Source organism: Benincasa hispida, chromosome 4 (assembly GCF_027475165.1).
Source record: "Benincasa hispida cultivar pf3 chromosome 4, pf3_genome.v1.1, whole genome shotgun sequence".
NCBI classification, from domain to species: Eukaryota; Viridiplantae; Streptophyta; class Magnoliopsida; order Cucurbitales; family Cucurbitaceae; genus Benincasa; species Benincasa hispida.
In genome coordinates this window covers 48,545,844-48,566,293 of record NC_143481.1, presented here as the reverse complement: position 1 = coordinate 48,566,293, position 20,450 = coordinate 48,545,844, and the positions used below count along the sequence as shown (strand labels likewise).

Here is a 20,450-nt window from a genome sequence, read left to right as displayed (position 1 = left end):
GTTCAAATTGACAAGAAGGAGTTCGATTATATATGATATAATTGAATTAGTTAATTATATATGATATAATTAACTTTATGTATGAGATACAATTAATTTGGAGGAAATTGGATATAAATATGATTTATATCTAGTGGAGGAAAAATACTATGGTTAATATATGATATTAAGCCATAGGTGATGCTTGTTTTTAGGAAGTGGATTATGGGATGATATGCGATGGTGAGATTGCATTGAGCACTCAAGTTTCCTCAATGAAATCCAAGTGTAAACTCCACTGAGTTTCCTGGTAAGTCCAGGGTCGAACTCAGGGACTTGTGAAAACAGGTTGCATTGGTAATTTTTAGGAAAACTTTGTGGTAACCAGTAACTCAATTAATTGTTGGTTTGTTGTTGATTGTGTTAATAAAAAATAAACAAATGCAGCGAATTTGAGAAAAGTCAGTTGTGTGATAGATGCACTAAGTATGCGGATGAACGGGTTGAGAAGATCTTTAGCTAGCATTACTTGGGAATGCTTCAGACTATGCGATCATGCTACAACCATGCACAACAAGTCATTTTCCAATGCAAATGCGATGTTCCTAAGTCTAGGACGCATGCATTGAATGCAAAAGTGTCCATAGAGCTTATTCCTAATTCTCTACTCTTTTCCTATGCAATGATACAAAATGCATAAAGGTAAGGTGACCGCATACAATCATATCCTATCTCTAGAATGTATGCAATATGTTAATAGCAAATAGTGCTTATTCCTAAGCTACTATCTCTTGATTATGTGTTCTAATCTGACTCTCCCGAGCCTAGATTCTAACATGACCTTTCCAAGCATAGATCCTGTCCTTAGACTACCCTCTCGAGTATCTCTAATGGACGAATGAAGCATACATAATACAAGATAATAGCATAAAGTGAAGATTCTCTAGTTGTGCTAGCTAAATTCTTTTCAACTCATTCAACTAATTTAGCTACTCATGCGTAAAAAACAGAGAGTGAACAGATATAGAGAAATAGATTTCATTTCGATAAATAAGTGGTGTACAAAATAACAATGGAAGTTAAAGATAAAGAGCCTGGTAGCAATTCCTTGCCGACTGAGGCTTTTACACTGTAAATCTCTATTTGGTTCCAAAGATGTTCCTACTTCTGCAGGCGTCGGCCCTCTCTCTGTCCTTGAAGCTTTCGGCGCTCTCCTAAGCTTACCGGAACGATCTGTCAGCACAACCTTCCTTTCTCGTGTTCGCCTTAAAACGAAAGGAAAACTATGAACAAAGACGTGCGTTCTGAACATATGAATTTTTCAACTCGTGAACCCCTTTTCTGAAGGTTGCCTTTGGTATTTATAGAACATCCAGGGTGAACGGTGGCTTCTTTCTCATGATTGCACTGATGGGAAGGCTTTAATTCCCCTGACTGATGCACCGAATATTTGTCACAAAAAGCTAAATGTACTTGTATCGTTAGTGGCTGTCAACTTAATTCGCTTTCGGCTATCATCAACTTTCTGTCCCATCGCGATTAATTAGCCTTTTACCCAGATGCGCCCACCATGTTGTGCCGACCAAGTTGCGGCAATCCTTCTTGGACGAATGTTTGCGAACACGATCACCGCAAAGCCTTGCGGTAATGCTGCGCTCGACCAATGATTTCCTATGATCGCAATTTTCACCTTGTGTCAACGCATATTCTGCATAAAAACAAAAATCAACTGTTCCTATGCGATGAACGTATGCGGCCGCAATATAATAAACTTAATGTTTTTTGGACGCAATTTAACATATTTTATCAACGCAAGCCAACATTGTTTAAGAACTTAGCACTATGATAACGTGCATTTTTGCCCGCTATCAATAGGTTATGAATATAATGTGATTATATTTATTATCTATTAATTGGACAGTTATAGGATAATTGGCCGACATCTCTTTCGTTTTCATAACGGATGAGTAAGATAAAGAATCGTTTTGAGACGCTCGAATAGCTCACAGTGTGTTAAGCATTGGATGTGCGGATAGTGTTGAAGTGTGTCATCATTTAGTAAAATCAGAGCCTATACGATAGTGCTGAACGATCACTTACCTATACGATTGTGCTGAATGATCGCTTAACGTTTACACCCACGTGCGCTATTTACTAAACGATCGTTTAGTGCCTGAGTTTTTCTAAACGATCATATAGACGCTCGCTTACCTTTTCCTATACGATTGTATACTTCATTTAAACGATCAAGTATTTTGTCTGTACGATAGACGAGCCTTTCTTCCACTTGCTTGATCGTTGTATACGATCTCTCTTCCTCCTCCCCTCTACCAAATCCGAACAAAGCCCACCCTTTGGATTCTCACTCCAAGAATACTGAGGGCTCTGAGTGGTGGTGTCGTCCCCGTTTTCTTTTGTTCATGTGGAGATTGTTCGAGGTAGACCATTGGGAGTTGCTGAACGATAGCTTGTCGTTTCAATGAAAGCGAGATTTGCTGTAAAGAAAAGTCTTCAACTGGTATGATCTCTCGGTCTCTTATTTATTGATCCTTTAAGCATGCCAGTAATTTGCAATGTGAATGCATATCTGTATGTTTGAATGTATATGTGAAAATTTTGTCATAATGAATTGGAAAGATCCGCTTCCGCTCTTAGGTACTCTTGAATAAGAGTTTCTTCAGTCCTTCCCTTAGAGATTTAGTATTTGAATTGATTGGAGGAGCCTATTCTACATGGCCACGAAGGAGTCAATTGTCTACAACTATTTTGAGTGTTGACTATGCCTTTCTGCACAAGATCGACATTTATAATTAGTGCCTCTCTTCTTCTAAATCGGGCTTATCCATTGTTCTTGTCACCTCGCTGTATTAGATAAAGACTCAAGCACAGTTCGATTATGACGTGTCTGTGCTGAACCAGATTAAAAGGCATATTGGGTCCACAACTATTAAATTACCTATTTTTTTTCCGCCTTACTTGTAATATTTTGCTCTCCCAGAAGCCTAATCTTCTCTCCTCTACAAAACCTATTGGGCCCTCTCCAAGTCTCTTTTCCATCAACCCAAAGCTTCTGCAAGGACACCAAGTTTCTAACCTGGACACTACCACCATGATTCATCATTTTCATGGTCCAAGTAGAGCTTTAATTGAGTCTTCTTTTGGTAGACATATCATTCACCTGCTATCAAACAAATCTCATGATCTTGAGGCCTTGATGCACAGACTTTAGAAGAGAAAAACCGAGGTTGATGAGGTACTATAGATAATGAGAAAAACCGAGGTTGATGAGGTACTATAGATAATGCAGTCTATCTTGTCCAAGGATGAAAGAGTTTCCTCTTATCAATAGAGGAGTTGACTTTTTTATAGCCGAAAAGGAGGAGTATTTGGAGGTGTTTTTGTGTTTAGTTCTACTTCAAGTTTTTCTATTTGATACTTTGTTAAATCTGTTCTTGTGTTTAAATTGGTGCTACTTGGTTTATGGTTTGGTTTTGTTCTGAAAGTCCTTGCTGTTTGGGCTTTTATACAATTACCGATGATGTTATTCTTTTTTGTCAAACCTTTATTTCAGATATCTTTATTTTGTTATTGAATGGTTGCTTGCTTTTGTTTTGCCTATAAAACAATTATAATAATAATAAAAAGTTGAAGAAAAAGTATAAACCAAATGAGGAGTTTGTTGGAGATTTTTTTAATTAGCTTTATATTTTTAATAAGGCGGTGGTTTTTGTAGTTGTTTCAAATAAAGTCTTAACATCTATTTACATCAAAGAGTATTTTTCCTGCAAAATATTTTCCTTATTTGAAAAAAAAAATTGGATGTAATATTTCTCAGATATTTTTCATAGTTGAATACGACCTTCCTATTCCAAATGGCGATTTGTTTCCTTTCTTTGATTCGATTATTTAAAGAGAATCATGTTGTCCATTTAAGTCAGCCGTATTTTTTTATTAAGCAAGACAATTTCTGTTCAACAATCGATTGTTTCTACATTGTGTTCTTGTTCGTTGCTCACAATTCCACTATGCAAGTTCTTCATTCATTGAAGTGTAACACTTTGACATAAATCATGGTCTTAAAGGGATTATAAGTTGTAACGACCTGAGTTCATGAGGGGTACATGAATGAACCGATATCACATCCGATTGAGAGGGATCCTGAGGACATAAAAGTATGGTTAAAAAAGACTTAAAATAATTGAAAGTCACTACCTATACCAACAAGGTGCACCTTCCTTTTCGGTGGCTCAATCATAAGAATCCTGAGCCTGGGGCGTTACATAAGTCATTGCTGCCAGAGAAGAGATTCTCAATCTTAGAGGGAGCTTAAGACTCAGCTGCGGAGAAGGAGTTCTCCATTTTCTGGGGATCCAGATTCTCAGTTTTAGAGTGAGCTTAAGACTGTTAAAAGCCAAAGTGTTGAACACTAATATTATCAAACTTAAACTATTTAACTCTTTAATATTAGTGGATTATCTTTCTTGGGCACATTACACCCCAGACATAGATGGATTATCACTGAACTGGGTTACCAACTATTATGTGTCTTTATTTGTTTACTTGCTATTAGTATTTTTTTGTTGTTATAGTGCTTGTCAGTGCTTTCCCTTTAACATCCGTATTTCGAGGGGAGAGTCATCCTTTTGCTTTTTCAAAAATTTTGGGTGAAGCAAGATATTTTCTTGGCTTGGAGGTTGAAAGTTAAGATGAATACTTTGTCTCAAATAAAGGATATGCAGTGAGTTTATTGGATTGTTTTGACATGAGTTAGTCAAAACTAATGACTACTCCTATGGAGCCATCCTTGAAGTCGATTAAGGAAGAAGCAAAACTTTTGGTTGATGCAACACCTTATTGACAACTTGTTGGTAGCTTAATTTATTTAACTATCACAATGCCAGACATTTCTTACTCTATTGGTGTTGTTGCTTAATTTATGGATAAGCTATGTGAAGCTCATTTAATTACAACAGAGAGGATTCTACTATATGTAAAGAACACTCTATGTTTTGGCTTGTTATATAAACAAGCTATTTTTTTTTAAGTGGTTTTGTTGATGCAAATTGGGTTGTACATAAAGGAAGGCATTCCACAACATGATACTGTTTTAATACAAGTTCTGGAGCTATTTCGTGGTGTAGTAAGAAGCAATGCTTTATTGTTCTTTCAAGTTGTGAAGCAGAATATGTAGCAGCTACTATGGCTACCCAGGAGTGTATTTGGCTAAAAAAATATTTATAGGAGAAATATCTTCGAGTTTAAACTGTCCATCCATTTTTTGTGATAATGAACGTGCAATCAAGTTTTCACTTTTTTCGAGAGAAAGTCTTGACGCGAGATATTCGATTGGAGAAGATACATTCCAAGAAGCAAGTTGTTGATATATTTATCAAGACTCTTGGTAAAGTCAAGTTTGAAGAATTCAGGAGTGCATTTGGTGTTGTTGGTTGTTTATTTGCACTAAAGGGAGATGTTAAAAATTAATGCAAACTTATTTTGTAAGTTATTAACTTAGGAATTTTTTTTAATTGAAGTTAATGGTTTTTATTTTGGGTAGTGCCTCCTAAATTGGAAGATAGTGACATAATGGTTTAGTGGATTGATTAAGAGAGTTTTTCTAGGTTAGTGGTAGAAATTTAAGGATAATGCATTAGTGAGTAGTTTCTTATTTTTCCTATAAATACTTGTATTGTTTCCATTTAAATGAATGTAGAATTCAATTGAAACATTTGACCCCTCGTGCAATATTTTCTCTTGTTTCCACCTTCCGTTCTCTTTGATTTGTTGTTCTTCGTTACAACCATAAGTTGATTTGAGTTGGTCATCAAGCTGTAATGTCTAAGTATGGAGGCCAACCCATAGGGACGACCAGCTTTAGGAGGTTCACCCTATGAAGACAAAGAATATGCCTAAGTATTGTAATTTTGCACATGCTTGGGTTATTGGTGAATAAATCAAATGATTCACAACAGTTAGTAATGGCTTGATTAATTACCCAATGAATTAATTGGCGAATAATTGTTACGAAACCTACTTTTATATAATTGAGAGGGCTTATGACATTTGAACTACGCTGAAATACATTCTAAACTCTCTACTCTCCAGCTCTCTTAAACTATTATTTATTTGATCGTCAGGGTGTTGGTGGCCAAGAACCCCACCGGTACGAGTTTCTCTATTTTGTAAGACATTTGTTTGATCTTCCAAAAATTACAAATTTATAGTTGATACCAAGCTTTTGCATGAACAAGTTATGTATATATATATATATATAGTAAAGTTATTGAAGAAGAATCTTCATACTAGTATGCGAAATTCCATTATAATTTCTCCTTCCTAAAAGTAATTTGAAAATTATGTAAAAGGAAATAACAACAATCAAATTGAAGGCGTGTGCAAACAATCCTCTCTCTTTGTTTGTACCACAAATTGATTGTACTGTATGATGTACTTTTATATATGATTTATCTCAATTTATTCTCTCTACTTTATAAAAGTTTTCTTTTAATTATTATTATTAATATTTATTAGTTCATTTTCGACCGCTATTGACTTACAGGCGTTGAGTTGATATAGACTAACTTGATATATTAACATGATAAAAGATAGAGACCATTGAATTGAATAGTCAAACTGCACGGATAAAATTGATTTTAAAAAAATAATAATAAAATTAATATAAATGTAAAAATACAAAGACAAATATAAAATTCTCTAACCATGTTTAATTACAAAAATATATCTTTCAACTTTAAATACATACATTTTTCAAAACTATCATTGATTGTAAATTCATTAAAATTTTAGGCAAAAATTTAAACTTTTAAAAGAGTAAAAATCACTCGTAGGTTAAATTGGAACTCAAACACTACCAAACCATTCTAGATAACTACTAAACTCATATCATATCTTAATTTTCATCCATAACATTCGAGTTTCTATCCGATGATAGTTTTGATAGGTCATAAAAGATATATTGTAACTTTTAAAAAATATATATAAGGATATTTTTATTTAAAAAAAGAAGGCAATGTTTAAATTTTTTAACTTCACCTAAATTAATATATATTCTAAAAAGGAATAAGGAGGAATAAAGGGAAAATATAGCATCATGCATTACATCCATCTTTTTTTCTTTTTGCAGTCTACTTCATTATTCAATCATATTTTACTACTCAACGAACTTTTTCCTTTTTCTTTTCTTTTTTGCCTTTTTTAAAATGGTAATTTTGAATTGAAGTGAGATTTCAAAAAGATAATTAAAGCGAGATTACAAAAAGACAATGACTTGTAAGTTAAATTAGAACTCAAATACTACCAAACCACTCTCAATAACCACCATACTTTACCATGACCTAATTTTCATTCATAATATTCAGATTTCTACTCAACGAAGAGTTTTAAAATGTGATAAAAGATGTCAAAGATATAAATATTGCAACTTCGAAAAAACTATATTTTATTATAGATATTATAAAATAGGTGTGTTATAGATGCCCAAGCTTGTGTCTAACCGACCAAGTATCATTTTTCTATTATCTCATGTACCATACAACAACCTATATTTAGTGTTCAAATGTGTCACATCCTAGTTGAATAAATCCTTATAAATAATGGTCATATGTGGATTTTGCAAAAGTGTGCATATTGGCGAGAAATAAAAAAAATTTCAAAGAAAATCTCCACTTTAATTTCCTATGTTTTTATTTTCTAAATTTTAGTTATTAATTTTATATATGTATTTATTTATTTTAATATTATAATTTTTCGATATTCGTATTGTCGTGGTACATCGTTTTGCTCCTAAAATTTAGGATATATTTTCTAACAAAAGACAATTTATATATTTTTTAATTTTACTAAAATTAAATATATTCTAAATGATAAAAAAAATACTTAAGTGCATCATATTATATATATATATATATTGCCGTCCACTTAATTATTCGACGGTATTTTATTTCGTTTTTTTTTAAAAAAAAGATATTTTTGAATTTTTCAAAACAATATTATAAAAAGATAACTACAAGCTAGATAAAATTAGAACTAACATTTGAAATAAAAGTGGTGGTCCTATCAGCTTCGATTCGACGCCCTCTCTCACCTCACCGTCTGTAACACATCATATTCTACCACGTGCGCCAAATTCGCCTGGCCCTTTTTCCCTAACCTCTTTCCACTCCCACGTGCTTAAAATCCTCCCTCTCTCCCCCTCTCTTCTCACTTCTCCCCACCGCCCCCTTTCCCTTTTTCTCCCTTTCTTCTTCCATTTCCTCCGCCGCCGCCGCCAGAATCTCTCCCTCTCCTTCTCCTCCATTCCGTCATCTCTTCCTCACAATGATCTCCTCAGCAAATTTTTTCATAATTTTTTTCATCGTCATTCACACCTTCTCACTCTCCTCATCCTCTCCCGTCGGCGGTGATCACGGCGGTTCTCCTCTAATAGGCGCCGGCTGCGGCTTACAACCGCTGCGGGTTTCTAATTCTCTCAAGAATCAGAGTATTGGAGCGTTTCGATTGGAATCTCAGAGTTGCGAGGTTTGGACGGAGGCCTGTTCTGAGGCGATCCTGACCTTGGCGAAGCGGACTGAGGTTGTTGATTGGTTGAAGAAGGTAAGGAGAAGAATCCATGAGAATCCGGAGCTCGCGTTTGAAGAATTCGAAACTAGTCAGTTGATTCGCGATGAGTTGGATCGGATGGATATCAGTTACGAGCATCCGTTGGCTAAAACTGGCGTTCGTGCTTGGATCGGAACTGGCGGACCGCCTTTTGTTGCTCTCAGGGCTGATATGGATGCTCTTCCAATCCAGGTTCTTCTAAAAAATCAGATATCGTGTTTATGCTTTTGATCATTACTTTTCGTTTTCTTTCACATTTACGATCGATCGATTGCCTTGATGATTCTGTTGATCTGTTGTGCCTTGAAATTGAGCGGAAAACAGAGATTGAAACTAAAAAAACAACCTAAACTCTGTTCTTAAAGCTATTTCTGGCGGAAACGAGTTCTTGCAATGGTTTTTACTTATTTTCTTTCAAAATCCAGATAGAATTTGCTTTCAAATATATTCCATAACAGAAATTTCAACGATCTCACTTCTTCGATTCACAGCTTCTTAGACATATCAATCTTTTTCAGAAGAGTAATATCATATTTCCTTTTTCGTTTACGCTAATTTTTAGATTGTGTGTTGAGAACACATCGTTAAATTGCATTTTAGTCAATTTTCTTCTACAGTGAAATTAGATTTTAAACAAAGAAAAAAAGTAAGCATCATTCTCGAAGAAATCATAGAGTTTGTTTGGATTAATATGGCGTCAGTGACTGTGTCAGGGCATAAATAGTAGTGATCTACTGTGTTCTGTGTTCTGTTTGATTTCTAATTCTCTGTTGCTCGCTTTATTATTTTTCTCACGTGTTTAAATCTCTTCTTTAATATTAAATAAAATAATCTAACTTCTAGAGAAAGAATAAATGGGTTTTAAAGAACATGGTTTACAAATATAGTATTTTATTATTATTATTAATTGTGTTTTTCTCTAGAAAAAGTCAGTACAATCCTTATCTCCATGAATTTTCCTTCATAAAGGATAAGTGCAAGTGGGAGCATGGCTTCTCACACTTGAGGTTGAGGTGGGACATAATATGTATGAAATCCTTGGGAAATATTTTGAGGTCAAAACTAATTTCATAGAATTGATATTAATAAGTTGTAGGGTCCAGAACTCGATTGACCAACCAAGGATACTTCACTTTACTAACTCTTTTCCAAACACCTATTTCCTTAGGTGTATTTGGCCGAAAGAATTGAGAAGGAGTTTGGGGTAAGAGTTATGAACTCCATCCATGTTTGGCTCAACGAGTTGGTGGTCTCACTAGTAAAAAAAATATCAATTTTTTATCTTAGAAAAATTTGTCTTTTCAGTCCCAAAGCTTTGAAAAACATGTGCTCTTGAGTTTTTAAAAATGTACCTTTTTAGTTCTCAATTTTATAAAATTAGGTCTATTTAGTCACTGATTGAAGTAATTTTTGTTTTATTTTTTAAAAATAATTATATGATATTTAAAATTAGAAAAAAATAGTTTTAGAGAGGAGGTAATTTTTTTTTAAAAAAAATTATTATTCTACTTTAAAACCTAACATAGTTATTCAAAATAAAAAGTATAAAGCTATTTGAGGAACTTTTTAAACCTATTTTATAAACTCATGAATTAAAAAGGTATATTTTGAAAACTATCCAACCGGTCTATTCTTATAAACATGAGGATTGAAAAAGTATATTTTTTAAACTCACGGGCTAAACACACATTCTTCAAAACTTGAGGACCAAATGGAGAATTTTTTCAATCCCTTACACCGGAGGTCCTAGGAGTTCACAACTCTCTATAGTTCATATATCTCACTATAAAAACCTATCCACCATATTGTAGCGGTCTAATCGCGAAATAATTTCTCCAATCTCAGTCTTAATTTTTGTCATTTTTAACTTTGTTGTATAGTTTACTTTTATTAGAATCTTTAAATACGAGTAGTGAGAAGATGAATGAGCGTACATAGCATTATTTATGAGACTGGAAAATGTCAAAAAGAACATATATATTAAAAAAATGAGCATATGTAACATTGGTGCAGGAAGCTGTGGAATGGGAGCATAAAAGCAGAGTCCCAGGCAAGATGCATGCTTGTGGGCACGACGCTCACGTTACAATGCTTCTTGGTGCTGCCAAGATTTTAAAGGAGCGTGAACATCTCTTGAAGGTTTGCCAAACACCACCCTCATTTCTTTTTTTAATTTCTAGAAAAATGGAATTTAAACGAAAATCGATAGTATAAAAAATATTTTTAGTCCTTGAACTTTAGTTGGTAACAATTTAATTCATCTATTCTCAAATTTGTAACGATTTGATTTATTTACTTTGTTAAAATGGTAGACGAATTATTTTTGCAAAATAAATAACAATAAGTTAGGCAATTTTTTAGATCAATTATGCAAATTGACTATTATACTGTTGCAGAACTTTATTATTATTATTATTTTAAAATACAGTTGCAGAAATTTATAATATAGACTACTAGAAATGGTCAATAACCATTATAAGTACATCAATTTAATATTCTTGAAGTCTTCTCGGTATTGGTACAAACCAATACACTATCGATTTCGAGACGAATTTAATTTGGCCTTGGTTTTATATGAACAATTTGGCTTCCTTGGAAGACCTTTAACGAATAATTATTCAGTCATGGCTTGGATTTCAAAATCAACTACCCCATTTGATATGTATTTAGTATTTAATTTTCGATTTTTAAAATTATGTTTATTTTCTCTTAATTTCTTACCGTGAATTTCTATATTTCTTAAATAAAAGAGTCAATTCCAAAAATAAAAACTACTTTTTCTTAAAACTAAAAAAAAAAAATCATTTTTAAAATTTGACTAACATTAGTAGTTAGTATGATAACAAAATAATAAATTTAGGGGGGGAAGAGGTGTTTATAGGTTTAATTTTCAAAATATTTGAGTAAAAAATTAAGGTCACTTTTGATAATTATTTCATTTTTTTAAAATTAAGTCTATTTTCTTTTACCATAATTTTTTTCTTTTTCAGTATAAAAATTGAATTCTTAGCCTAATTTCAGATTCACAATAATAAGGTTGTAAAAACTACTTTTCTTAGTTTTTAAATTTTGATTTGATTTTTTAAAACATTGTTAGAAAGTAGATAATATAACATGAAATTGAGTGGTGTAATTGGTGTTTATAGATTTAATTTTAAAAAATTAAAAATTAAAAAATCAAATGGTTGATAAACAGGTAGATTCATAATTTTTTTTCCTTCAATTTCTCAGTCGTGCATCAAATGATATAAAATTGTCACCGTCTTCCGAAATAATATCTCCATTTTTTTAGAAAACTTTTATTTTCTTTTAAACAGCCATTAAACCTTTACAAAAATTAAAATTATTTTTAAAATAACAATTTACACCCTCATTAACTTAAATGAAGGAAGTACATCAAGTCATACGTAAAAAGGAGCTAAAACAACAAAAGGAGAAACAGTAAAATCGCTTCTTGAAAACGATTCCCGAACAACCACTTAGTTGCGTTTTACCACCCTTGTGTGTGTAAAACTTTTGACATCTGATCTTTTCTTTTCCCTCTTAATTTCAACCATTAATTTCAACCACGTGACAAAAATGAAATAAATAAATAAATAAATATATATATATATATATATATGGCTTTTGACTACAATCAATAGCCAACTTTTGTTCTCTTTTACTCGTAATTTAGCACGAGCAGATTATTATTATTTTTTTTTTTCCAAAAGGTTATCCAATTTTCATGAATATAATCAACTCGTCAAATATGTAGACTAGGCTGAGGCTGCGATCTAATGTTTATCTTTATTCTTTTATCTTGTGGGGTATGCTAAAACATGCCACCTGTCATAAGTTAGTTGGGTTTTTTTTATTTATATTGTTTTTTAAAATTTATTAGAAATATAGGGTTGTTTTGAAACTCATTATTGAAATAGAATAGTTCTATTCATTTTCGCTTATTCTAGAGATGATGTACTAAGTTCAATTGACATCTGAATGTATTAATAATAATGTGATTTGAGTCTTATCTCTTATTGAAGATATGATGTATAACTTTTCATCCATCCTCGTCTCTTGATGTTAAAAAAATATCAAAACTGACATTTGGCTGTAGTGGTTTGCACGCTTCCCTGTGAACCTGGGGGTTTAAGCCAAGTGCCATTGTTTAGTATATTTTTAGCATCCCCGTCTCTTTAAAACACACTCCTCTTGAAGAGATGAGGATGCAAGAGCCGAGAATGAAGAAAAAAATACATTATTAATAAAATATAAAAATAAATGAAAAAGTATCCTAAGGTATTTACCCCTCATACCAAATTTCTAATTGGAAATTGATTCAACTGTTTTACAGGGGACGGTGATTCTGCTATTTCAGCCAGCTGAGGAGGCCGGCAATGGCGCCAAGAGAATGATTGGAGATGGGGCTTTAAGAGACGTTCAAGCCATTTTTGCAGTTCATGTTTCTCATGAACACCCCACAGCCGTTATCGGGTCCCGCCCCGGTCCTCTGCTTGCCGGCTGTGGCTTCTTCAGGGCCGTGATTACCGGGAAGAAAGGCCGTGCCGGTTCGCCACACCGGTCCGTTGATCCGGTTCTGGCTGCCTCCGCCGCCGTTGTCAAAGGCCGTGCCGGTTCGCCACACCGGTCCGTTGATCCGGTTCTGGCTGCCTCCGCCGCCGTTGTCAGTTTGCAGGGAATTGTGTCTCGTGAAGCAAATCCTTTAGATTCGCAGGTGCTGACTTTTTTTCTTGTTTTGTGATTTTGCTGCTGTTGAGTTTTACTATATTGAAAATCGTGGATCCGTTGGGATTTTTCTTCACTCAGGTTGTGTCAGTGACATCGTTCAATGGAGGGAATAATCTGGATATGATTCCGGACACTGTCGTTATTGGAGGGACCTTCAGGGCTTTCTCCAACTCAAGTTTCTACCAAGTTCTTCAAAGAATAGAGGAGGTTTGTCCATAAAAGTTTCAAGCTCTGCCATTCCATTTCCATCTGGAAACTCACCCGACATAGTTTTAAAACGATAAACTATATTTAAAAACTTTTACAAGGAGTTAAAAACTCAGCATTCAAAATAAAAATAAATAATAAATAAAAACTGAACACCGTAGGGCATTGCTAACCACATTTTGGTTTTTGAAAATTAAGTTTATATATAACTATTTTCACCTATAAATTTATTATTTTGTTATCTATTGTTTAGTAATGTTTTTCAAAATCCAAATTAAATTTTAAAAACGACAATGAGTAGTTTTTAGCATGTTTATCTTTTTGAAATTTGATATTAATTCTGAATGTTTTCGTAAGAAAAATAAAAATTAGAATAAAGAAAATTGTGGAAAAAAAACAAGCACAATTTTATAAAACAAAAAATCCAAAGCCATATAGTTATCAAATATGGTATAAATGAGTGTTTTTAACCCATTAAAAAAACTTGGATATAGTCTTGAGGACAATACCCAATAAAACTCTGCCATGGTAATTTTTTAAAATGAAAAACTTAAATTATTATTATTATTATTTTTGCTTTGCGATAAAAGTAAGGCATGAAATTAAGTACAACCTAAATTATACTGCATTACTACCCCTATTAAAACACCTTTGAAAAATTTTCACCACTTGCTTTTAAGAGAAGAAATTCACTTAATTGACAATTCTTCCAAAGGTACTCAAAGAAATACATAACTTAAAAAGCACTCTTTAAAAACATAATGCTAAATTAACTTTGGATTAAAATACCATTTTGGTCTTGCATTTCAATTTTTTTTTTTTTTTCCATTTTGGTTCCTATATTTTCAATTGTCTAATTTTAATTACGATATTTTCAATAAATATTAAAATTAGTCCTCATTCTTAAATTCGTATTGATTTCAATAAAAATTGATTTTGACAGACTAAATTTAAAATTTATTGAAAATACATTAACTAAAATTAAACTATTGAAAGTATAGAAATTAAAATCCAACAAAAACAAACTAAAATATTATTTTAAACCAACGTTTCTTCCCAGAAAAAGAAACGATTATTTTTTAATAAAACCATCCCAAATTAAACTTAATTCTAAACTAATTTTGGGTCATGGACAATCCTACCCTACCCTTACAGGTAATTGTGGAGCAGGCCAGTGTTTACAGATGCTCAGCAATGGTGGATTTCTTTGAAAAAGAATACACCATCTACCCACCAACTGTAAATGACGAAAGAATGTATGAACATGTGAAGAAAGTAGCAATTGATCTTCATGGTTCACAAAATTTCAGGCTTGTCCAACCAATGATGGGAGCCGAGGACTTTTCCTTCTACTCGGAGTTTGTTCCTGCAGCCTTCTATTACATAGGAGTCAGGAACGAAACATTAGGCTCGATCCACACAGGCCACTCTCCCTACTTCATGATCGACGAAAATGTCCTCCCGATCGGCGCTGCAACTCATGCAACCATCGCCGAGAGGTACCTATACGAGCATGGAGAATGAGAAGCATACAAGTTCCAGCAACCAGTTTCCATGGCTCTCGTCACTTCGAAAAATGTTCTAAACCAAAGATGTGATCACCTCTAGCAAGTTTTGGGACTACGTTACGTGGGGTTGTGAAGGGAAAGTTGGTTCGTGCCCTACCCTGCCTTCTTGTATATGATTAGGAGACACGGGACGTTGTAGCTACTGCTACACGATATATTTTTTAATGATTTTTTAGTGTATTTTGTTTTGGATCATGGCGTTATATGACCATGTAATCTTCAACAACTTAAATTGAACTTCTCAAAAAGCAAAGGGAATGATTAAAGGCTCATTTGATAACCATTTAGTTTTTGAAATTGTGTTTGTTTTGCTGGTTTTTTTAAAATGATTTTCATATTTTTAAAGGAAAATCCGAATTCATAGCCAAATTTTAAAAACAAAAACAAGTTTTTAAAATGTTAATGTTCCATTCAAATTCAATTTGTGAAAAATGTCATTGTTTTCTACCAGTTCTTAAACAAAAATTTTAGTCATATTACAAAAAATAATAATAATAAAAACAAAAATTGCTTAGGTTTCAAAACACTCTTAAAATGTAGATAATAGTACAAACAAACCGATAGGTGAGAGCATTATTTATAGGTTTAATTTTCAAAAACAAAAAATTAAGGTCCCGTGTAATAACCATTTGTTTTTTGTTTTTTATTTTTGAAAATTAAGTTTATAGACAATACTTCGGCATCCAAATTTATTTTTTTGCTATTTACTTTTACCAATAGGTTAAAAAACCAAGCACATTTTGAAAAAAAAAAAAAAAAAAAAATTTAAAAACTTGTTTTTGTTTTTGGAATTTGCCTAAGAATTCAAACATTGTATTTAAAAAATATGCAAATCATTATAAGAAATGGAGAAAAAATAGGTTTAATTTTCAAAAACCAAAAACAAAAACGAAGTGATTACCAAACGAGGCCAAAATGATTTTCAAACGAGACAATTTTTTTAATTAACAAATAGTTTCCCTATGGTTGATAAAATCCTCCTAAATAGTGCCTACAGTAGAGACTATTTATGAAGTTATTTATGAAGTTTTATCAAATTATAGGAGTTAAATTCTAACGTTTTAAATCATAGAGACTAAATTTGAAGTTTTTCCAGAACATAGAGATCAAATTTTGACAAATTACAAATTCTCTCTACAGCAGCATAGAGTTAAACAAGACTCACCTCCTCACCGCAGAAAGATCTAGCTGCATGTAGAGCAAAATATGTGAGGATTATGCCTGCTCCTGCACGTTGGAGGAGACACATGAGGCACTCCATTATGACCTTTTCTTCATCAATCAAATTGAGAACCCCTCTAACCTTGATCGTCAAGGATTCGCCCGAAACCTAATCAAAAGCGTAAAGTCGTTTGAAAATATTACTGATGTATATAGATGATGTAGACATGTACATTCTGATCACTAGTTATCATTTCTATAATATGGAAATTCAAATGAGTTGTGTAATTACGGAAAACAAAAGAATCAAATGCGTTGTAAATCTAAATCTTCTGTGTAAATAATAATCAGAGATATTGTAGGAAAAACTAACCATGACTTGAGAAACAGTGAATTTGAACACGAAAAAAAAAATGCTATTTCTAACCACTAGATTGTCATTTTTGGTAGAAATAACTGCTTTCATTGAGAAAGAAGGAAAGAATATAATGTCATACAAACAAGCAAGCTCATAAAAACTTCATTAAAGAAACGGTTTCCAACTAGTTAAGATATTGCCTAGAGTATAATTGTAATTGCAAAAAGCCTTCAAAATTGAAGTCCAAAGAGAAACATCATCAAAGACCAAACCTGAGTAGGGTCCCTCTCCACACCCCTAAACATTCTACCGTTTCTCTCTCCCCACAGATCCCATAATAAAGCACACACCTCGTAAACCAAAGAAAACGTCCTTTCTCTTTGAAAGACGGGTGAAGGAGATACTCCCTGATCATCAATCAAATGTTAACCACTTGATTTTCATATCAAAAATGAATTTTTAAACCTCATTTTCAAGCAAGCCCTCAATGTATATTAATACATTTTTTTTTTCTAGTACAACAAGTGGGGTATGAAAATTTGAACCACTGAGCTCAATGAAATGAGTTCATGTCAATTATGTAAGTTCACTTTGGCCTATGTAATCTGAATTTGCATTCATTCTAGTTTTTTAAGTCTCCATTTTCTCTAAGCATCACCCTTGTTATCAGACATCAAGCATGCAAAAATGATTCAATCTAGTGTGTAGGAACCAAGAAAACACTAAGCATAACTATGTTGTAATATCAATAAAGAAATCACAATTACAATATAATAGCCTTTCGAGAGGACTATCTCCCTCTCAAGTTCAACCATGGACACTACCAAAATTCTTCACACCTTTATAAGGTCCCTAACACCCTCTATATATAACCAAAACACCCATAGCTAATTAACCCATTGCCCTTACTAATACCATACTAATCTTACCCATATATCCCTAACTAGTATTCAAACAAAAGATTTGATCCACATGGAAGGAATCAAAGATAATACAGCATCAGGTATCTTACAGAAACATTAACTTAGTTGCAAGGGTCAATATGTAACCGAATCATATAGGCAAAATATAGCTCATTACAATATACTTCCCATTTTTTTAACATATTAGAGGCAAAGGATGATTGAAACATCTAATAATTCTTTTATGCAGGCTACTACATGATCTAAGCTCACAAGTCCCAAGAACACAACCATTGTAACTCAGCTTTTTAAAGCATCTAGGATTAAACATCATTTCACTTTTATTTTAACAACCAGCAGTTCAAACTTCGAGCATATATAGTCCAAGTTAAAACTGCATTTACATGTTCAGCGGCTAAGAAAAGAAAGCAAAAAGGAAAGAAAATGTGAAATGGATGATGATAAATTACTTTGTCAAGTAAGACTCGATGGAGACATGATAAAAGCTTTCAGCATCAAGAGCCCTTCTAATTGTGCTTACCCCAGCACTGGCCTAGTGATCCAACGGAAGTAAGCCATAAAATAAACCAATAATTTTCTGGTTATAGGACACATTTGGAAAGATGCTGATGCCGTGTATGAGCGGGAAGAAGCTTGTAAGGTAAATAATGAATGCCAGTGTATGATATCCCACTCTACAAAGGCAAAATCCACCCATCTCCTTAAAAGCTTATAAGCAACATGACACGCTAAACTTCAAAACCAAGACAGTTTGATCACATGATAAATGCGGAAAGATAGTTATGCATAATTACAGTCCCACGTACTTCATAGATGGAATATGAATTAATAGAATTCAAGGGTTGAATTTAGATAGACAAAGATCTCGAGAAATTACCTGGGAGACAGCTTGTTTGAAATAAACTCTGTAACCATATATACTGATGAATGGTAATTGGTATCATTGTTCAACACTGGAACAAAAAAAGGCCAATGGCTATGAAATTCTATCATATTGAATTTCAAGTGTCCCAATAGGAGCCTCTGCTGGCATTTCCCCTAAAGTAATTAGGGCGGTTGTCAATATTACACATCAGAAAATGGGGTTTACTTTTAGGAAAGTTCAGCAAGGAAATCCACTTATTATATATCATTACAAAGCAATTCAGGCATAAAATACTCTATGATGCACATTTTCTTCCACATGTGATCATGTACATTCAAGTTTCTTTATGGGCAGATTTGGACTAACGGCATAATCTGACTTTATGGCAAGACTCGAATAAAAAAAACCACACTCTAGGGCCCAACTAAACATGGGAAGATGGAAGTTTTGGCCAAGGCCCAAACAAATCTGCTCGGCTCATCCTTGGCCTAGGATGAGGCCGAGACCGACTCTCTCCGTTTGATGAATGAGACATGTTATGGCCTATGGATTAAAAGCCCAAATAACCTCCTCGGACTCAACCTTGGGCAAGGATGAAGCCGAGGCCAAACCTCCCATTTGATGAACGGAGCATGTTAAATAAATGCACCCATTTGGCTCAGTAATTAACTCAATGTGACTCGAAAATCCTGATATGGACGCCATGGGTCAAAATTTCATAATACATTATTATGACTTTAGAGGTAAGTTCGTTCAAGGCATAGAGGAATTGTGGGAAGTACCACACTACCCAGATTTTACTTGTAATTTCACTGATGGTCCGTTGCATTTTTTTCGGTCTGTATTTCGGCATCGTTACAGATTTGAAGCCAAACTTATACAATCAAGGATGCATACGCACAGATACGCAGTTTGTACTTTCTAAAAATGCAACTGATTAATGAAATAATCTCTTCTCTGCAATTGATGAGTAATTGGTTAGGTTCACTGAAGAAACAATCAGGATTCAAGATACACTGCTATCGAAGAGGTGGTAATTTTTTACGAAGATTTGTTAAAGCGGAAGGAGATTGGACTTGGACAAATTTAGGTATCGTTAGCGATGAAATGGCAAACAAAGGGCAAAAGTTACTCACCTGACGCAATGGAAGGTTCCAAATCCACCAATGTTTAAGCTGAACAGTGATGCAGCTCTGCTCAATCGAAATGTTATCAGAGATCTCACCGGAACTCCGAGCTCGCTGAAGCTGAAGCATTGGGAGTTGGAGAATGAATGATTGTAGCAATGGAAACGGGCCTTCAATCTCTCGTTGCCCAAATTGACCGTAAAATCGTGTGGGATCTCATACATGGACCAGATTTTAACGGGTTTTTTAGGACGACCCATTTTAGGGAAATGGTAGAAAATAATTCTTTTTAAGTTTCACATTTCATAATTAGTCTGCTTTCGTAGATCGAATTCATATAATTTTTCTAAATCTTACATAATTTTTTTTATCTTTCAAAATATTAAATCACATTGTCAAATATTATAGAGTCGGGAGAAATTTAAAAATCAAATTGGAAATTCGTGAGAACATAAATTTCATCGAGAAAGCGTGACCTTGGTATTCATCCGGAGTAAAATTAGCCCGAGAAAATCCAAAAGAAAAAAACGATAGTTGAATATAACATGAAATTTCTTTTTTATTCAAATTTTGGTGTCATTCTCGACTAAGAAAAACTATTTTAACGAATTTTAAAAAAGAATGCTAGTCATGAAAACTAAAATTTGAAGAGGGTTGTTTCTGATCATTTCTCCCATTTTAGAAGGCAAGATAAATTTTCCTCCTTCATAATAATTTTTTTATCTCTAGATTTTGAGTTTTGTTTTTATCTTATAAATTTTAAAATGTTATACTTTTAGTCCGTAAATTTTGAGTTTAATTTCAATTTAGTCCATAAGCTTCAAAATGTTTCAATGTTAGTGTTGAGATTTGATTTTATTCAATAGTCTTTTATGTTTCAAGATCTATACACTTGATCTCAATTTTTCACTA

General features: G+C 33.3%; 2 protein-coding genes across 4 annotated transcripts; one reads left to right on the top strand and one right to left on the bottom strand.

Annotated features, from left to right (window-relative positions):
* Positions 1–8,045: 8,045 nt before the first annotated feature.
* On the top strand, positions 8,046–15,384 carry ILL6 (IAA-amino acid hydrolase ILR1-like 6). Its single transcript, XM_039029285.2, has 5 exons — positions 8,046–8,790; positions 10,612–10,737; positions 12,935–13,315; positions 13,408–13,536; positions 14,692–15,384. The coding sequence occupies exons 1-5, from the start codon at positions 8,317–8,319 to the stop codon at positions 15,058–15,060; spliced, it is 1,479 nt and encodes a 492-aa protein (XP_038885213.2). The 5' UTR covers positions 8,046–8,316; the 3' UTR covers positions 15,061–15,384.
* HEMB2 (Aldolase superfamily protein) lies at positions 12,717–19,789 on the bottom strand. Of its 3 annotated transcripts, XR_016529301.1 has the most exons (5): positions 19,548–19,761; positions 18,424–18,584; positions 16,270–16,434; positions 13,252–13,578; positions 12,717–13,185 (listed from the first exon to the last, which is right to left on the bottom strand). XR_016529301.1 is itself a non-coding variant. In XM_039029286.2 (3 exons), exons 1-3 carry the CDS (start codon positions 19,665–19,667, stop codon positions 13,501–13,503), a joined length of 363 nt encoding a protein of 120 aa, XP_038885214.1. In that variant the 5' UTR covers positions 19,668–19,789; the 3' UTR covers positions 13,439–13,500. The 3 variants fall into 3 exon arrangements, 1 of the variants encoding a protein (XP_038885214.1); XR_005481381.2 differs by lacking the exons at positions 12,717–13,185; positions 13,252–13,578 and adding an exon at positions 14,541–15,039; XM_039029286.2 differs by lacking the exons at positions 12,717–13,185; positions 18,424–18,584 and having other exon boundaries at positions 13,439–13,578; positions 19,548–19,789.
* Positions 19,790–20,450: the final 661 nt, after the last annotated feature.